This window comes from Phaenicophaeus curvirostris, chromosome 2 (assembly GCF_032191515.1).
Source record: "Phaenicophaeus curvirostris isolate KB17595 chromosome 2, BPBGC_Pcur_1.0, whole genome shotgun sequence".
Taxonomy (NCBI): domain Eukaryota; kingdom Metazoa; phylum Chordata; class Aves; order Cuculiformes; family Cuculidae; genus Phaenicophaeus; species Phaenicophaeus curvirostris.
Window position 1 is genome coordinate 18643689 of NC_091393.1, and position 20914 is coordinate 18664602.

The following is a 20914-nucleotide window of genomic DNA, read 5'->3' on the forward strand; positions in this document are numbered from 1 at the left end:
GAACATAAAAAAAGCAGAGGATGTGCTTTTACATTTTCTTAATTGAAGCCATAATTCACATGCCCACATCCTCATAAATTAATAATAAATCATCATCAAGCCGTGATTAAAGCTCACAACTAGAGTTTAGATGTTCTGCTTTACTACTTAGTTTTGCCACATATGTCCTATCTTAGCCTGGTTATTGTTAGTTTTTGATGTAGTTCAAATCAGTTAATTGGACTTATTCCAGTTTCACATCACTGCAATTAGACCTTGCTTTTTTGTATATTTTCTGGTTTTATAATGAGGCTTTGATGTGCAACTGTATTTGGTATGAAAACTGAAATATTTTTCTCTGCGTGAAATCCTAGGCTGCCATGGAAATCACAGATGAACAGAAGCTATCATCAGTAATGAATTAAGTGTGAAAAATAACTCCCCTTTGCCAGGTGAAACAATGACTACAAAATCAGCATTTAGCATGCTAGTGTGCTTTCTTCATCTGTGCATTGTAAATGGACAGGTAATATGTGAAAGACAAATGACTGCTGAATGGCGAGTGGAACCAAAACCTAATGTGATAAAATGGACACTAAGGGAAAACCTCTGCTCAGACTTTTACACTGAATGCTGGAACGTGAATAAAAGTATTACTGGGGAAATCTCAGAAGAAAAAAATCTCAATATTCCTCAGATATGCCCCTTACAGCTTCAATTAGGTGATAGTCTCTTCATCTCCTCTGAGCCATCCTTTCAGTCCTATGGAATGAATTTGGTAAATGTCTCCAAGGAAGAATTTATTAATTGTCCTAAAGCTGGTTTTCTCCAAGAACAGTTGATTTTTGTTTGCCAGATAAGAGGACTACACCAAGTTGATGCTAACTGGCTTGGTATTGGAACTCATTACTTTGTAGAACTTCATAAGAGAGGCCCGCTACTGTGCAACATGGGCCTTCGTCTGAACGTAACCGTGAAACAACAGTTTTGCCAACAGTCTCCAAATGCCCCGTTATGCTCTGGCCATGGAAAATGTCTCAGCCATGTTTGGGAAAAAGCATATAATTGCCATTGTTTCTCACAGTATTCCGGAAAATTCTGCCAGAAGTTTGATGTGTGCTCCACTAAACCTTGCCACAACAATGCCTCCTGCACTGAGAAATCAGAACTTTCTGGAGATACTTACGAATGCATGTGTCCTCCAGAATTTTCAGGTATTTATTTTCCTCTCTAGGAATAAATGTTATATAGATAAAACATTTTCCCTAGTGGGTAATAAACCAAGAAAAACAAAATGAGCAACGGTTTTGTATATTTTGAATGTCCTCTACAACACCTGCACTCAGTCTCCTTAACTTATAGGAGACTGTGCAGTCATTTGAGGAGAATTTGTACTCGCTTAAATTCATGTGTGCTTTTTGGGGAAAAACAGAACAAGTTCTTATCATTCTTCTTTCCCACTGAAGCACAAGACATAGGTAAGTACTTGTCAACTTGCAGAAGTAACTTTGTTTGTTTGTTTGTTCAAGTTCTTATACCAAATAAAACAAATTGTTTCAAGTTCCCCACAAAATAGTTAACCAAACTGCTGAAAAACAACAAATGATTTTGTTAAAATGAGTATTTCATTCAACCTGTCACAGAACCTCTGTTTTCAGTTTAGAGGCTTTTAAGATGTATTAGAATTTTTTTAAATCATTATTTTTTTTTATTGGAAAGCTAAACATTTAATTAGAAAAGCAAGAAGAAAACCTGACTCACTTTTTTCTTCCATATTGTTTTGAACTGTAAAATTCCTCTCAAAAGGAGTTTTCTAGACATACTCATCACTAAACTGAATATTTCACAAGTTAAAAATGTCATCTAATTTTGTCTAGAAAATAGTGTAGTATTTACCCAAAACTGATTGGAAAAAATGAGTCTGAGTTTAGGACTGGACTACCAGAGAGTACGGCATTATCATATACATTCTTACCTAACCATTATTTGCATTTCATGGAGGAAGAAAATAGGATGAAGGAAATTAGGGTATATTTTTCTTGCGTTCAGACCAATGATGTTAGGGAATCTTTTAGAAAGTACCAGAAATATTCATTCACATCACAAAAAGGATTGCTGGAGTTCTTTCTGTACTTGTGGAGCAGAATTCTAGCAGCATTCCTCTCATGGACTACACTTCTGTGCTCTCACAATTGTGATGCTAAGCTGTAACACATGGCTGATATGTCGAAATGAGTGAGGTTCATAGAACACAGAAATTAAGATTATTTTGCATAAAGTTTGACATAATTTATTTTAATCTCTTTTCAAACTGCACAATAATTTGCTTACTAATGCATTTGGAAAGAGAAAATTACACAGGCATAAATAAGAAAGTTATGAGAAACATTTTTAAAATTATTCAAAATTTAGTAAATAGTGGAAGACATTATTTCTGTGCAGTACATTTCCTATTTCTTTTATGATTTCTGGGGGCTGTTAAAAGACTTGAAAATAATTTAAAAAACATCTAAAAGTGTCTGGTACTACTTTAATTCAAATTAATGACACTCACAAACAATTCTCTAAAGAGCAATCATCGTGCTTACTGTTATCAACAAGAAATGATTAAAATATTCTGGTAGCCTAAATGGACAGTGTTGGCTAATGCCATAATTTTTGTACAGGTCCGGTAATTAAGATGCATATAAACAAGAAGAACTAGGAGAATAAAACATCATTTATAATGGATGTCGTTACACAAGAGTAAGGGAGGAAAAAAGTGATTTCCATAATACAAAATCTATTAGAAATTCAAAAAGTTATGTAAGCATGTGTAATGTCATAACAGCAATTCAAGTGGCAAGCATAATTATATGGTATTTAGACCCATATTCTGTAATAGCATAAACAACTTATAATTGGTATTGTAATTTCCAGAAAGCTGTGTATTAAGAAAAATTCAGTCAAATTGGACTCCACATGAGAACACCTTTTGTCTGCAGTTCTGGAAGAAACTGTAAGGTAGACTTATGTTAAAAAGAATAAAATTCTACAGTTACTATTAGCATTTCTGAAATTTAAGCTATATGTGAATTTGTAACTAGATGGCAGACGAGGTTGAGCACAGTAGTTCATGCTACAGCAGCTGAATATCTTTCTGCCTTGCTTTAGATCCTCCATAATTCAGGTGAAATCTAGCAACAAACATTAGCAAAAATACCTATCTATCCATACACTTACCTATTGTGTTATGCTTTATTTTACACATACATTTGATATTTCAGGAAAAATATAGGTATTTACTAAATTTCAATGTTCCTATTATCCCTTTCCAATAGGTAAAAATTGTACAGAAATAGTTGGACAGTGCCAGCCACATACATGTTTCAATGGCAACTGCAGTAATGTGACTCCAAATACTTTTCTTTGTGATTGTGACAAGGGCTTCACAGGTAAGAAACATCTCTGTTTCCTGTTTTATAACAGCCATTTCCTGGGCTATAATAGTGGTATGTAATTTTGCATTGCTAAAATTGTAACTTTAGATTATTTTTGCATAATTTGTAATTTCCTCAGGGTTTTTTAATTAGGTTTTGTAAAATAAATAAATTAAAATTCCTTGTGACTGTTCTAAAATACTTGAGCACTACAGTAAAACTGTATAAATCATAGAGGCTTTTCATAGTTGCATTCCACCCACAAGTACCTTTCTCCTATTGACAGTACAACAAAGAAAGACTCATAATGACTAACTAATTGCTTCTTAAATGCTTATTTCACGAAAACAGGATCAGAAGTTCTTGCTGGATGATTTAGAAAGATCATCACAACTCTATTCATAATTCCATCATCTTATTATTAGGTGTGCTAGGAAAATAAGGTGGAAATAATTTAAAAAGTGACTAATCTCATGATTTAGTTGTTTGTCTTGATAAAAAAACAAGCCCATATCTCTCTGAAGCTAGTCTGTTTACTTATGATGCATTGAACAAATAAAATACTTCCATAAGAAAAGCTTGAATTAGAAAATATATCTATTGTAAATACTTTTTCTCGAGGGTCAGGAAAGCATCCAGACTTAAAACACTATTCATTCTTGTACTTCACAGCAGAGATTTATTATGTTGGTATAAGAGAAGTAGCAGTACTCATAAGAACATTCTTTAAGAATGAGCTAAGTATAAAGCTAGCACTTTGAACATCCAAGGACATGGAAACTTTTAAAAATGTCTCTTTCTTGGAAGCATCAGACACTTACAGAATACAAAAAAAAATCATTACATTGACATGCAGATTTAGGAGATAAACAAAGCAAGGAAGAAAATAAAAAGCATAAAGGAGTAAGAGGGGTTCCAAGAGCCAATCTTTATTTTCATATTTGAGGGCCGAACATTCTTGTTGACATTTTCATTGTCTGTCTAGAACTGTACTTTTAAAAATGGAATAAACATGCCTAATTCTAAGTTGCTAGTAAATCTGTTTTATATTGCTCTTCTTTTACTCCTTTTCCTTCACTGTAGAAGGCATCATAGTCAACATAATTCTGAGAAAACTGAAAAAAAAACCCCAAACCTCACCACTCAAAAGAGTAAAGTCCATCAATAAAGTTTTCTAGAACTAACTTTTCACCCAATTACAGTCTACATGGTTTTAGAACTCTTACTTTTGTCCCTTTTACCACAAAAAGTATGGGTATGTTGCTCTTTAAGTTTTCCTCACAAAAATCTTTTGTATCCTTGCAATTTTGACCTAATGAAGTAGAGGAGGAGAGAGGAGGAGCATCCTTCTAGAACTCCAATGGATGGCAGCAATCATTGTAATCTGTTCTTCAGGTAGCTGGTACAGTCTACAAAGAAGAAAAGGAGATTACGAGTGTGAATTAGCTCCATTTTTATTGACAAGTTAGCTAAAAGAAAATGGATTATTTCTTGCTTGTAACCATAATAAGTATTGCAGTAGGACTCTTTTCAGACTTTCAGTAATTTACCTCTTTTTTCCCCTGTTTTCATACAAATTTTCTCAGATCCTACTGTAACAGGAAAGTATGTAATACACTAACATGCCTTGCAACAGGACTGATTGAGTACAGCATAACTTTGCAATTGTTTTCTGTCCACATATCGGGTTTTTTAAGTGTACATTACTTCCTCTGATCCTGTGTAAGTGTTCACTAGCACTAAGGCAATTTCAAGAATAGTTACCTAAAAACCCCTAATTAATGTGAAAGCAGACAATTTTCTATGAAAACAGACATTTTTCTATTGTTTTCTGTTGTGACTGTATAGTGTTTTCAAACAAGATAAGTCGTGTAATTATTAATCTTGTAGCCTGAATGCTATTCTAAAATTGGAAGCAAATTCAAGGCATTACTGTTTTGATACTGAACTTAAGCACAGCAAGCACAAATATAATACCAAGATTGTGTAAATTATTTTTAAGATTTGATAAACTTTGACATACCTTTTTTCCAAAATGAAGCAAAAGACTGGCAGTAACTAGTTCATATGATCTGCATGAAAGTATGAGATGTTCTTGTCATTGCAAATTGATGAGATTTAAAAAATAATGAATATAAAAATAATAAAATTATTTTATATTTTTAATTGCTTATGATTACTATTTACAAGTAGTTAAACAAAATAGATAAAAGTTGCTTTGTCCAAGTTACTGTGTTCACGATAACAGAATGGCCCTATTGGGCTAACAACATATATGATCATGTCAGTTATGTGTTTTTATTTTTTATCTGTTATTTAGTCCATTCACTGTGCTCTCAAACCTCTCTTCAGTCTCTTAAAAGGATATTTTTGACATAGCTTAATACAAGACAGCTAATACTTGGGCATGCTATTATTCTTATGATTGAATACTCCAACTCATACCAGAACTTTCACCCTTAAATTTATTACAGAATATTCAGAGGAAAGGGATCTAGATGAAACATGGATGAGATGAGTATAGAGGGGAAGGAGTTATAAAACAGGCTGGCTGTGAGTGAGTAGTTACTGGTCAATACACTTGTCTGACTGAGCCCTGCATTGAATCTCTGTAGTCTATCTTAAAGCCTTTCGTAACTCTCTTTTCATGCAATCTCACTCTCTTCCCATCCGTGGGTTCTGTAAGGTCATTAAAGTGACTGAATCTGGGGTCTGCAGTTAGAGTTAGACCACTGATAACAGTGGTCCTAATCTCTGTAGTGCCAGCAGCTGACATGAATGAAGATCTCAGCATCAACAGCTGAAAGTAGAGCACAGATCAATAGGAGTGTGTCTGCAGTGAGTGAATTTAGTGGTGGTGGCTGGCATCAGACCTTGGGTGAAGGTGGCTCCTGTGCCTGGCACCAGCTGGAGATGAGAGTACCAGCAACCGCAAGGGGAGAGAAGACCAAGAGCAACAGGGTCTGTGTGCCTGGGCATGAGCAACTAGGAAGACCAGAATGTTTCACATTTTCCCCTAGCCTCGTCTGTGTATGTGAACACATACATATGTGCACATGCTTATGATGTGTATGTGATATTCATTAGCTGACTTCAAGTTGGTGAATTACCTGGTCAGTAGGAGGCCTGGGATCTAGGCATCAGTATAGATGAGCTGAGATCCCACACTAACATCCAAAGTGTCCATGAATGTGCCTGTCTTTTCGAACTAGAGAGTAACGGGTTGTGAGTTTTTCCTAGTGAGCTTCGATCCTGATCAGTCAGAGAGGAGGAATGCATTTTGGTTGTTTGTATGTATGTTTTATGTAAGTTCTGGTGGTGCGTATATGGGTGTTGTAAAAGGCAGCGCTCTGCCTATGGCCGTTCTATATATGTGTCTGTGCTAGTGTGCTCTGTATGTGTGACTCTGGCATGCCTGTTCATCTTTGCTACTGACTGAGTTTGAAAATGGGAAAGCAGCAACTGCATCTATTGGCTTAGGACAGAGGGGGTCCCAGGTCTCTGAGTGCACCAGGCTGGGCTCCAGCAGCTGGGAAAGAGACTCTTCGGGCCCCCAAGTCCACCAGAAGACGTGACTCTTATATTCCACAAAAAAGAGGATATCTTAGGAACCAAAATTCTGATGGATGTTGTAGCCCTATTCTGAAGACACAAATTAATGTGACTTCACAAGTTATGGGAAACAGTAATATCCTAGATACTTCTCTAATATGAGAAGGATATGGAACCATTAGAACAGGTCCAGAGGAGGGCTACAAAGGTGATAAGAGGGATGGAGCACGTCCCACATAAGCACAGGCTGAAAGGGCTAGGTTTGTTCAGCCCGGAGAAGAGAAGGCTCCAACAAGATCTTAGGGCCACCTTCCAGCACCTGAAGGGGCTACAAGAAAGCCGGGGAGGGACTGTTTACAAGGCTTGTCCTTTTTACAAAGGACAAGGGGGAATGCGGCCTTGAGCAGCCTTATCTAGTGGAAGATGTCCCTGCCCACAGCAGGGTGGTTGGAAACAGATGGTCTTTAAGGTTCCTTCCAACCCAAACTATTCTATGACTCTATAATTGATGTTATGATTCTGTGATTCTATGATTCTAATGGTAATGCTTAGCACACTTACACTAGACAGTGTTTAATGGACTGAGAACACTATTTAATTTGAATGTTTTGTTCAGTATGGTGTGTGAAGTGTTTTACTCCTTAGGTGAGAAGGTGGGAGTTAAGAAAAGTGATTTAAAACAAAAACCTGCTGTGGAGCACTTGAAATTTTTTCACATATTTCTCTAAGGGAGACATACGTTTCCTGCCTTCCTCAAGGGCCCAATTATCTGCTTTATGGGTCACAATGAGTTCCCTCCTTACTTGTGGGATGGAGATACTGTATGAATTAGGTGGTTTTGCTTGGAGTCACTTTGATAGGGCTTCCATCAACCAGGTAGTTTAGTTTAAAATGGTCTATTCATGTAATCAGTGAATCACAACTGGAGTACTTTGGAAAAGGTCATAATTATAAAGGGACTTCTACATATGTATATGGAAAGAAGAATTTAGTATTTGTACAATCAGTGTTTAACAGACTAATAGCTCATTTTGTCTAATACTAACAGTCATAGCTCAAATTAATACCCAAAGCCTTTTTACTATACAAAAAAAGCCTACTTTTACACGTTTACATAGAATTACCTGCTTCCTCCTCCCAGGCTGTCAGCTGTAGCCTGGTAGGGGTCTCCAGGAACCTCCTACAATGGGCTACTGTGTGTCAGGCATTGACTGACGTGGGGATGGGGTCACACCTTTCTCAGTGGGGCCAGCCCCAGAGCTGAAGCTAGAGCAGGGAAAAGAGCAGCCGCTGAACTCCAGTATAGGGATTAAAAGAAACCAGACAAGTCCTGAGCACTTGCACTGACAGGTTACCATGAAAGTCAGCTTCGGATATTCCTCCTATACAGAATTTGTCTTTCAGTGTTTCACTAAGTAACAGGGATGACAGCAACAAGAATGATGGAATGGGGAAGAGTAGAGTTTATGTTTTTCCAGTCTATTTTAATCTTATTTGTGATTTAGTTTGTTAGGATTGTTTTGTTTTATTCTACCTTTTCTTTCTATTTATTTATTTATTTATTTTTAACTGACTGACTATAGTGTTATGAAATAGTTTGGCAAGGATGATAGTTTCCTTAGAGAATGCTGTAGCTGATGAGGATTATGATCCCTAGTTGTGAAAACATTCTTTGAAATATTCTCTGATCATTGTTCAATGTCACTAAAATAAAGAAAATATTGTCAAACTTTTTGGCCATTTTCATGAATGATACCAAAATGACTGTAAATCTTTTAGTGTTAAGGAAGAAAATTCATGTTTTATTTGGGGATTCCAAGAAGTTGATTTTTTTAATCATATCACTTCCTGTATGTTTCATATTTGTTTCAAAATAACTATAAAATCTGTGACAGCACGTTCAGAATAAGAGTTTGCATCTCTCCCCCATGATTCAAATATCACAGCAACATTTACTTTTTACTACAAAAATACTTTCTGTAGGATAATTCCATCTGATTTTTTTCTTTGTCTTTTCTACAGCTTATTTTTAACCTACTTTTAAAACACTTTAAAGTAGAGATTTCAAAGTTAGAGTTTCAGTCTTCAACAATGTCTATTACATTTAGCCTCTATCATAAACTACTATTCTGAAGAATGATTGTTCTATTGCACTTTGACCATGGTCCACAGGTAGTACTTGTCCTCACTTTCAGTGTATCCAAGTGAAGGAACTTTATGACAAGTGAAACTGATCTGACAATTAAGAGACTCAGCTCTTCTCCACACTACATACTCATTCCATGCCAGAGACTGTAACATTTATGAGTCGCATAGAACCCAGATGTGAAAATAGAAGAGTGAAGCCCATCTCCCTGTTCTCTGATACAACTACTTGCTATATATGCTTCTTTAGTAATTGTTCTAAATTCAGAGTCAGAGGGTTCGCAATATTTTATTCATGTCATGTTTGATTAGGGTACCTTATTTAAGGCTATATTTTCCAGTGGCTTGTTCTTCAAAAGAATGATCCAGGGAATGACCTTGAAAAGACAATAAGCAATAAGGGAACATTCTAATTTGAGATTTAAGGTAAACACCCTTAAGTTAGGTGATAAGAGTATGTGACAGGGCTATTCATATGGCTTTTGAGGCTTAAGCAGTTTAAACAGTTGTTACTTGACTGCTGGATAACTATAGCACAAAAAGCTATACTTTATCCTTATAAACACAATACAGATGAATCTTTCTTATCTTGTCATAGAGATATATGAACGGCAAACTCTTGTCAGAACTACATCAAGTGAATCATTTTGTCTGACCTAATAGATTCAAGTTTTCTTAAAAGTATTCTCCTGGCATGATTTCATTACACACATTTTTTCTTTAATTTATAGAAAACCAACACTGATTTCTAGATTAATTTCATATTTGTTGAGTATATCAGCTTAATTAGAGTACATTCAATCAATATAGTGATTGAATGCATCTGTGATCATACTTTAAAATAGACAAGTATAATTACGCCGAGACACCAGACATATACTCTGTCTGTGGTTTACTGTTAATTACTAAGTAGAATAGCTTCAAATGCTGAGCAGCTCAGTGATCCTTTTAAAGGAGCTGGCTAACTTGCAGTCAATTTTCCCTGTTATTAACATGTCATGGTAAATTCCAGTGACCTTTCCTGAAGTTAAATATGAATCAAAACCTTGGAGAGTAAATTGTACATTTCACTGACACTCTAATCCAATATGACAGCTAGTAAGTCTTTAACAGAATGAATTATAACAAATAATTAAAAAACTGTGGAAGATTACTGACCATGCGATGAACAACAATACTTAGTTCTACAGTAAAAAGTAGAAATTGCTCTGTTATAAAAGAAGTAAGACTGTCAGCTCTAAAATAACTTGGAAATAGATGGCAATGTGCAAATGTTTCTGGGTGCTATACAGATTTTAATTACATATTTTGTAAGATTCTTTGAGGTTGTATACTTAGACTGTAATGAAGTGAAGAGTTTGGCTGAGGAAATGCAGGATAGAATACAAAAAGATGACTCAATTCAGGAAATGTTTTTTTCTTTTATTTTCGGTTTTGCAAAGTACAGTTTTGTCAGCTCTGTCATCTTAAAAATTTGGAAGAAAAGAAGTCTGTATTTCAGTCTGTATTTACTTATCTGGCCTCGTAAAAAGACATCATGTCTTGAAACTTTGTTTTCTAGAGTTTTAGAAAGAGAACACTCTTGAAAAATCAGAAGAACTGATTTCTGATTTGATAGCTGCTTTATTTTAAAGTGAAAAAAAACCAAAACAGGTAAAGTGAATTTTTATCATTGGCTCAAAATTTATTAAAAGTTAAGACTATGCGTTACTGTCCATAGAACACATTAGTCTGTAAAATATATTTTTAAGGAAAGCTGGAGAAGAGAAGGCTCTGACGAGATCTTATAGCAACCTTCCCGTATCTGAAAGGAGCCTACAAGAAAGCTGGAGAGCGACTATTCATAAAGGTTTGTGGCGATAGGATGAGGGGCCACACGTATAAACTGCAGAGGGGCAGATTTAGACTAGACACTAGGAAGAATTTCTTTACCATGAGGGTGGTGAGACACTGGAACGGGTTGCCCAGGGAAGCTGTGGCTGCCCCATCCCTGGAGGTGTTTAAGGCCAGGTTGGATGGGCCTTGGGCAGCCTGGGCTGGTGGGAGGTGTCCCTGCCCATGGTAGGGGCATTGGAACTAGATGATCTTTAAGGTCCCTTCCAACCGTAACTGATTTCATGAACGCAGACATATGACCACCCCTGTTATTTATAATAACTGATGTGACTATTTGGTTAAAAAAAATTTGGATAAAATAAATCCCTCATGATTTTTTTCCTTACAAATGAATAATTTTCTGACATAATCTTCTTTAAGGGCAAGTTCTTTTACCTACAAAATTATTAATATCCTACTTCACAATGAATTTCTAATTGAACAAATTTTTGACTACTTCTATTAAATTAAATCTATTTATTTTAAAATAAATGGCTGTGGGTTTTCAGTAGTTGGAGAAGCAATGTAATTCTCACTAAATCTGAATTAGATTAAATCACTAAAACAATTGCACTATACATTTTAAATTAATGAGTTTGTAAGCCTACAGAACTCTCACTATAATAAGTGATACCATTATTTTTTTTAACACATGCATTCCCTTTGTTTTCTTACTGCATTAACCTCCTGTGCAGGAATGCGATGATAGAATATAAAAGATATTATCAGGCTGCAAATAAGATTAAATCTTTCCCACTTCTTAACAAAAAGAAACTCTTCTTTTGGATACCTGTGCTTCACTAGGGAGGTTCACTAATTACTCTTAAACTACCTTCTATTATTATACTTCCTGTTTTTTTGGCTTGTTTTGTTTTTTTTTACATTCTTCAAGGAAAAAAGATAATGTCTGCACATGGTCTTGCAAATGAAATGAGAAAAAATATTTTATATTTATAGGTTTTATCCACTAAGAAATGCTGATAACACTGAACATGGAATTAGAAATAATCTCTAAAAGATATTAAAGTGACTGAAACTCTAATGTATGAATGTACATGCCAGTGAAATACTCAGATAATTCTATCTTGTTTATGACTCCTGAGGTTCCTAGTTTTCTGCAAACTCCTTCTACTGTCTCAAAAAACATGAACTTTTTCTACTTCATTAGTAGCCTGTTAGTACTACATCTCTTTGAATCACAGTATGCAGCAAATACAAGTAGTTGTAAGAAAAAAAACCAACTCTTTTCAATATATAGTTGCAGCTCTTCTCATTCTTACATCTCAAACAGTGTATGTTTGAAAGAAGATGGTATTTCATCCTCTGATGACATCTGGGAGAAGACATATTGATTAGGTCAGGAATCTGAATAACTTTGATATCAAATATTCATGTAAGTTCCCTATTAGATGACACCAACTGACCTAGTCTTAAGTCATAAGTAGGTATAAGTAATAAGTCATAAGTAGTCATAAGAGTGGTGGTAAATGGTGTGAAATCCAGCTGGAGGCCAGTGACAAGTGGGGTTCCCCAGGGCTCAGTGCTGGGTCCAGCCCTGTTCAATGTCTTCATCAATGATCTGGATGAAGGCATCGAGTGCACCCTTAGCAAGTTTGCGGACGACACTAAGCTGGGTGGAAGTGTTGATCTGCTGGAGGGTCGGGAGGCTCTGCAAAGGGATCTGAACAGGCTGGACCGCTGGGCAGAGTCCAATGGCATGAGGTTTAACAAGGCCAAATGCCGAGTCCTGCACTTGGGGCACAACAACCCTGTGCAGTGCTACAGACTGGGAGAAGTCTGTCTAGAAAGCTGCCTGGAGGAGAGGGACCTGGGGGTGTTGGTTGACAGCCGACTGAATATGAGCCAGCAGTGTGCCCAGGTGGCCAAGAAGGCCAATGGCATCTTGGCTTGGATCAGAAACGGCGTGACCAGCAGGTCCAGGGAGGTTATCCTCCCTCTGTACTCGGCACTGGTGAGACCGCTCCTCGAATCCTGTGTTCAGTTCTGGGCCCCTCACCATAAGAAGGATGTTGAGGCTCTGGAGAGAGTCCAGAGAAGAGCAACAAAGCTGGTGAAAGGGCTGGAGAACAGGCCTTATGAGGAGCAGCTGAGAGAGCTGGGGGTGTTTAGCCTGGAGAAGAGGAGGCTGAGGGGTGACCTCATTGCTCTCTACAACTACCTGAAAGGACGTTGTAGAGAGGAGGGTGCTGGCCTCTTCTCCCAAGTGACAGGGGACAGGACAAGAGGGAATGGCCTCAAGCTCCGCCAGGGGAGGTTTAGGCTAGACGTTAGGAAAAAATTCTTTACAGAAAGGGTCATTGTGCACTGGCAGAGGCTGCCCAGGGAGGTGGTTGAGTCACCTTCCCTGGAGGTGTTTAAGGCACAGGTGGACGAGGTGCTGAGGGATATGGTTTAGTGTTTGGTAGGAACGGTTGGACTCGGTGATCCGGTGGGTCTCTTCCAACCTGGTTATTCTGTGATTCTGTGATTCTGTGATTCTGTATGACAAGAGTGTATCCTTTCAGAACAGCTGGTGTTGTTAGTCAGATCCTCAGTGAGCAAAAGTGAGCCTCTTCAAAGATGTTATTCAGTTATCATTAGCAAGTAGTTTCATCTGAATGGCTAATTCTGTAAACCTATATTGTGATCCCTCATGCAAAATGTTTTCATTGCAAACAAGTTTGAACTTTCAAGATGCTGGAGATTCATCTCACCTAGCACTGTCTTGTATCTCAGATAGCCATCCACAAAGTTAAAATTCTGAAATTGAAGTGTTTACATGTAGGTGTAAGAGCTAAACATCCAAGTTCCTGTTGCATTCAATGACTATATAAAAAATGGAGCTAAGAGAGTTTATCAACCACGTGCCTAATGTTTAGAGTTAGCTAAAGCACCCTCCAAGCTCCACTGACTAGTATCATCTTCTTCACAACTGAAAATACTGTGAACATAAAAATCATATGCAAGCATGCATAGATCTACTTAATTATGTAACCATACAAGCATGTAAATTTAGGTGTCAGCCTTAAAGATGGATTTTTTTGTCATGCTTGCTCGTTTTTGAAATACTATGTTTGAAATATCTTGAGTTTTTAAAGGAAATAGGCTTTCTTTTCCAGCTTTTCTACATTGTAATGTGGATATGATTAACATTTTTTATTGAAAAAATCTCTCCATCATTTACATTTTTATGGGTTTTGTTCAAGTGTCTGTGTACAACCATTGCAATATTCTGACATTACTTCAGCTGTGGTTTAAATAGTTCATAGTTGAATTTATAACTTTATAGATGTATGAATATTTATTAGTTCACATTTTAAAGGTTAAGTCTTGGAGAAGGAAATATAAAGGGTCAGGTTTATCCAGTAACTCCTCCCTATCTGCTTAAGATGGCATCAGGAATCACTATGAAAACAATCATTAATCATTACACAGAATCACAGAATCACAGAAATACCAGGTTGGAAAAGACCCCCAGGACCATTGAGTCCAACCATTCCTATCAACCACTAAACCATGCCCCTGAGCACCTCATCAACCCATCTTTTAAACACCTCCAGAGATGGTGACTCAACCACCTCCCTGGGCAGCCTGTTCCAGTGCCCAATGACCCTTTCTGTGAATTTTCTTTTTTTTTTTCTGATGTTCAGCCTGAACCTCCACTGGCGGGGCTTGGGGCCATTCCCCCTTGTCCTGTCCCCGTCACTTGGGAAAAAAGGCCACTCCCTCCCATCTACAACCTCCTTTCAGGTTACGGAGAACAACAAATGAATTAGAGGGAGAAAGTGTTAGGGCGTTCAGCCTAGAGAAGAGAAGGCTCTGTGAAGACCTTATAGCAGCCTTCAGGTACGTAAAAGGAGCCTATGAGAAAACTTGAGGGGGGCATTCTGCAAGGATATGTAGTGATAGGGTGAGGCCTAATGGCTTTAAACTGAAAGAGGGTGGATTTGGATTAGATATGAGGAAGAAATTCTTCACCTTGAAAGTGGTGAAACACTGGAACCGGTTGCTCAGAGAAGCTGTGGGTTACCCAATGGTGGAAGTTCTCAAGGCCAGGTTGGATGGGGCTTTGAGCAATCTGATCTAGTAGAAAGTATTCTTGTCCATGGCAGAGGGTTTGGAACTAGATGATCTTTGAAGTCCTTTCTGACCTAAACCATTCTATGGTTCTGCTATTCTACAATCCTATGATTCTATGATTCAAAGTGAAAAAAAAAGCCAAACAACGTGACTGAATGGGTATTTTCACATCGCTTGTCACAGAAGCTATATTTGGTTATACTTTTACTTGATAGGGACAGATCCTATGTCTGATGAAAATTTTTATCAGAAAGAAGTTCCTGTTTATCTTATCTTAACCTTAGTCATTTAATCACATTCAAACACCCTGTAGAAATATATTTTTTTTCTGTTGCTTTTGGATGAAGGAAAGACCACTTTAGTAGCAAAAGTGAAAATTCTCCAGAAAAATAAACACATCAACAGGGTTTTGAGCTTTAAAACACGTGATGTATATTGTTAAATTTTCTCCCACTCTAATATAGAGACTTTTACAGCTTCAGTATTCCAATTTCTGTATTAATACCCAGTTTTAATATGCACACAAAGGCATATTAACAAAGGTTGTTTTGTTTCTTTCACTTTTTCAGTCCCATTATTTCCTTCAGATACCTAACACAGGTGGCAGTAATGCTTATCTCCTTATCTCCTGTCTGTTCATTTTAATGCACTTTCTGTTTAAAACAATTATGTTAGGACACACTTGTTAAGTAGACACATTAAGAATACAGATTTCAATTCAAAGAAGCTTGGAGTTGAAGTGAGGGGGCTGGAGGTCCTTTGTTCTAGAGTTTTTCTGGGGCCTGTTAGTAAACTGACTCCTATAGTTCTTTGTGTTTTGTTTTGTTTTCTTTCCTTTCTGAAGTTAGGAATTACACTTAGATCTACTATTTGAGTGAAACAGCTCATATGCCAAGCAGAGACCTGAAGGCAGTTACATGTTTTTGCTGCAATGCAATAAAACATATTTATTTAAACATTGTCTCAAATTAAAAACCAAAACCAACCAAGCAAAAAACCCCCTTGTCTAGTTCTATCAGGAGGGAAGACATTAAACATAATTGGAAAGGTTACCTCTGAATATAATATAGTTTCTTTCTAATAGCCCGAAAAATTGTAAAGTCCCCCTCTCTTGCACCTTGAAGACAAAAACACTTGAATGGACACCAAGTATAGGTACGCTAGTATTTTTGGTATATTGAGAAAAGATAATCATAGACAAAGCAGTCCCCAGATGTTTGTACTACTTTTGAAGAAGGTAGAATTAGCTGTATAGTTTTAAGTCTACTTAACTCGTATGTTGTAACTGACTTAAATAGACAGTTACTAAATACAGTTAACCAGACCAATCAAACACAGTCAGAAAACACTCAGACCAAATACTAAATAAAATCTCCTTTAATGACAACGAAACAATACTTAGATATACAGCAATACATTGTAGGGTACCAGAATGATCACCTATGCGTACCTGACGCTGAAGAATGGTGTCTGCAGAATCAGTTCTTTTTCATGTAGCTTTGTTTACACTATAGAGACACTTCCAGCCATGCCCTGACTTACGGAGAGCTTCATTATCTTGTTACACGATTTTGTATCAGTAATTGGCCATTGGTGTGCATTCCACTGCAGTCTTTGCTATGTTTCTTTGCTTTCAAAGCTTCTGCCTTGAACTCACAGGGACCCCTGCTAGAGTCTTGTGTTAATCGCTTTTACATATCTGTCTAGTCTGCAATAGCTCACAGTGTTTAAACATATGGCTTTTAACAGCATATAACCTTATATATCACTTTCTCAACTAATTATTATTAATGTGTGACTAACTACTGCAACTTTTGTTATAGTTTTGGGTGTGATTATTCTCAGATTATAGCACAGTAATAATATGGTGTCAGTGGAGACAAACATTTAGATCTTAGTTGGTCTGCCCTAGAATTGTCTATCACTCCATTGACAATAATGATAACTACAGAAAGCAAGTTACTAACTCACATATCTCAGTTATATGCATAAAATCACATGTAGAAATTCTGTGGTTCTTATTTCATTAGCAAAGAAAATGGAGATTAGTCAAACAGAATAAAAAACTGGGGAAAAGGTGGAATGAGAAAATGTTTGGATGTTAATTCTAGTTAAACTTTAATTTTATTTCTAAAGTCAAGACTTAATAATAAATTTTTTTTTATAATTTAAGAAGAGGGGATGATACCATGAAGGAGACCATAGCTGAGAAACAGCAGAAAAATATTTTAAAAAAAGAAACGGGAAAAGGAGAATTTTTTTTTTCTATGAAACTGAGTTGTACAATTGTGAGATTTCATGGAAGATAGGCTCGGAAGATAGGCTCAGAAGATGGTATCAGCTAAGGGACTGAATAGAAATGAGGAATCAGAGAAAGATATTTTAAATATATTAATTATTATTTAAAGAAAAAAATAACCAAAATCAAAATACAAGATAAAATAATTAAAAATGAGAAAAGTGGTTGAAATAAAAATAGAGTGAGACTTTGCAAAAACCAGAAGTGAGTGTGGAGAATACCGGTTATGCGTGGGAGTCTAAGGTAGGCAGTGAGGATGATGAATGAGAGGTAGCTCAAATGTGACACTCTTTGTTAACCATAAAGCACAGCAAATACCAAGAAAAAAAAAGAGCTCTGCCTTGGTACAATTCTGGGCCTGAAATAGGACACATGCCAAAAGCTCCACTAACTCCAGAAAAAGTATCACTGTTGGTTTTTATGGAAATGATTGGATACTGGGGTGATGGATGAATTGACAGATAGATAGTACAACAAACAACGATCTCAAATGGTTTGACTATCATTATTCATATTTAGCAATCGTAGCTGGATTGATGAAGACAAAGTATATATTACAACATATTGAGTTAATATTGATGAAAATATTGACATGTAATATTTGTTTTTAGTTCTGCCTGTGCTGCCATTTCACTTACAGAGTTATAAATTAAATTTACTGAGAGAAAAAAAAATAAGGTGATATGAAATCTTAAGTATAGTCTGTATACTGAAGTCTCACAACCTTTGAAAAAGCAAATATTAAAAATAATATTAATTCTAGAAAGAGGATAAGTACTTTAGGAAATAATGAAAGTGATACAGTCAATAACACTCTGAAGAAGACCATTGAAAAATCTCGACATTAAGCAAATAACAAGTTCTTAAAAGAAAAATAGTTTAAAATCAAATCCATGGTTTAAAAGCAAAAGTGAAAGGCAGACATTACTATTTCATAGCAGTGTAATGCTGACAACTTATGAAATCCATACAGAGGAGGAAAAAAGAAAAAAAGACAGAATGCCATGAAATTGAAAAAAATAGAAGATATGGGTTCCTTCCCCCCCCCTTTTTTTTTCAGTTTGATACCTTACATTAATTCTAGATGTAATTCTATCATTGTTATACAAAGAGCTGTGCAAGTAAATCCTTCCAAAGACTTTATGACTGAAATGACATGTCAGCTGAATTCTAGGAAACTGGCTGAAGCTTCGAAGTCACTCATCAGGACGCTATAGGTGATAAGAATGCAGCTCAGGGGCCACACATAAATCCCTGATTATTTACTGTATTTCCTGTAAGCACTGTGGAATTCTGTATGTGTAAATGACTTGCATATTGCACTGATATATCCTAGTATGTATATGCAGGACATATCAACATAAGGGAACTGATTAACCAAAGTAAGGTTTCGTGAAAAGGGAAGGGTTTTGACAGCACCTACAATAGCAAAAAAAATATGCCCAACAGTAGAAATCACGGTACATGATTGCATACTTGTTCATAAAAATTAATGTTACTATGTTAATTGTTTCATATCCATGTGATTTTACTGCAGCTTTTCATAAGAAAATGTATAATTTCCACCTTGCTTAATATTACAAGTTGCTGCTGAAAAAACTATAGCAATCAAATGGCATGTTTATAAATGTTTAGAAGTATTGTGGTTTGCAAGTCTGTATTGGACAACCATGTAGAAATGTGGTTACATTTGGAAATTACACCTACAAAGACTGGTTCTTAGGAAAGTGAGGTGTGCAAACATGAATGAGACGTGATCAGCAATGATTTAACAACCCATTAATGACCCGAGTAAAGAAGGTAAAGCTGTGGTAACTAAATTTGCTAAAGATACCAGTTAGGATGCTCTGTCAATATAAAGGAGAATTAAAAAAAAAAATTACAGGAAGAGCTGTGTGGCCTGGAAGACTGGAGTAATATAAATATTAAATATTATACCTATACAAATTTTCTCAAAAAGGTACGTTCAAACCATAAGCTCGTCAATAGATGGAGAGGAAAGCCTGTGTATTTTGATTAACATCAAGGAAAGCCACACAGAGATACAATACAACAACAAAAAAAGAGCAGCTGTGATATTTTGACATTTTACTCAAGGTATTTTCAATTGACATATGGAGATATTCACACCTTCACAAAAGAGAGTAATGAAGGAAGAAACTCAGCTGACATATATTCTGTAAAATTCTACTTATCGTCACGTAAGAAAAAAATGAAGTTATGTGAGCGCAAAGAAGTGAAGACAAGAGCATATGAACTCCTTTTTTTGTAGTTTGGCAAAATAATGTGTGAGAAGAAATACAATGTTTTGTTTTCTAAGTGGAGTTTGAAAGACTTCTGTAATTTTGCTGCTGTCAAATTGTGTAGAAGCAAAAATATAGCTTGTGAAACAAACACCCATACTAATTGTAAAATGAATCATGGTATGGTTTCAGTTGAAATTGACCTCTAGATGTCATCAGGTCCAAAACCCCTGCTCAGGCAGGGACACGTAAAGCCAGTTTCCCAGGACCATTTCCAGATGGCTTCTGAGTATCTCCAAGGATAGCTTCTTTGGCTAACTTGTGCCAGTTAATCTCATGGTGAAAATGTTTTTTCCTGATATCCAGAGGGAAAAGAACCTCTTATGTTTCAGTTTATGCCTGTTGCCTCTCATCCCGTCACTGGGCATGGTGGACAGCTGTGATCTTTGCAACCTCCCTTCAGACATTCAGATACATTGATGAGATCCTCTCCTTATCAGCCCCTCTATGGCTTGTGTCAGGAAGCTGTCATTAGTGCTCCCCAAGAGCCTCTTGGTCTGCTTATGCCCTGCTATATTGTTCCTCCAGCAGATGTCAGCCTGGCTGATGTTCCCCATAAGGACAAGGATCTGTGAATGTGAGACTGTTTCTAGCCTTCTGGAGAAGGCACCATCTGTTTTTCCTGGTCAGGTAGCCTACAGGAGACATACACTACAGTGACCTACACCATTCTGCTCTTTCACTGCTAAAAGGTTTTCCCAAAACTCTTCTGTTCCCTTACAGAGCTTCTGGTAACTCTCTCCACCCCTATTTGTTTCTAATTGAAAGCCCTTCTTACTAAGTTAGGCACCCTGCCAGAAATAATACCTTTGCCCTCTTTTTCAAATGGATCCCATCTCTTCCACGGTGTTGCTTGCTCATTGTTAGAAAAGTGAATATGCACTGTGCTGCTTTCAAGAGGGCATGGGACTTCACAGTCCAGGAAGTCTTTTTAGCCTATGTATTCTCATGAAGAAATTCTAGCCTGTATTTAGAAACAGAAGGTTGTTAGCTGCCTGCATGTTTTATTACGTTTAGGACCTCCAATGCAAATTTGTGCCTCCAAGTAGCATCACATTTTCTGTACAATGTGATCCTGTTAACACCATGTAATGTTATCAATTCATCTCACTCAATATAATATTCATATGTTCTCAATGAATGCTAATTGGAAAAGGGAAGTCTGAAAGGGCAGTTAAAATCATTGGGGAGAAAGAAATACTGAAAAAAAAGACTAAATTATACAATTAAAGAAGACTGTGATAGACTTTGCTGTAAAAGAA

At 36.6% G+C, this 20914-nt stretch overlaps 1 protein-coding gene across 3 annotated transcripts in view; it reads left to right on the top strand.

Annotated features, from left to right (window-relative positions):
* Positions 1-398: 398 nt before the first annotated feature.
* EYS (eyes shut homolog) overlaps positions 399-20914 on the top strand; it is a 774985-nt gene continuing 754469 nt past the window's right edge. For 2 of the 3 annotated variants that reach the window (XM_069851468.1, XM_069851469.1), the window contains exons 1-2: positions 413-1193; positions 3300-3413. In XM_069851468.1, the coding sequence (XP_069707569.1) occupies positions 440-1193; positions 3300-3413 (868 nt within the window). In that variant the 5' untranslated portion in view covers positions 413-439. Of the gene's footprint in view, positions 1194-3299; positions 3414-20914 lie in introns of all 3 variants that reach the window. The other variant, XM_069851470.1, reaches the window with a different exon arrangement.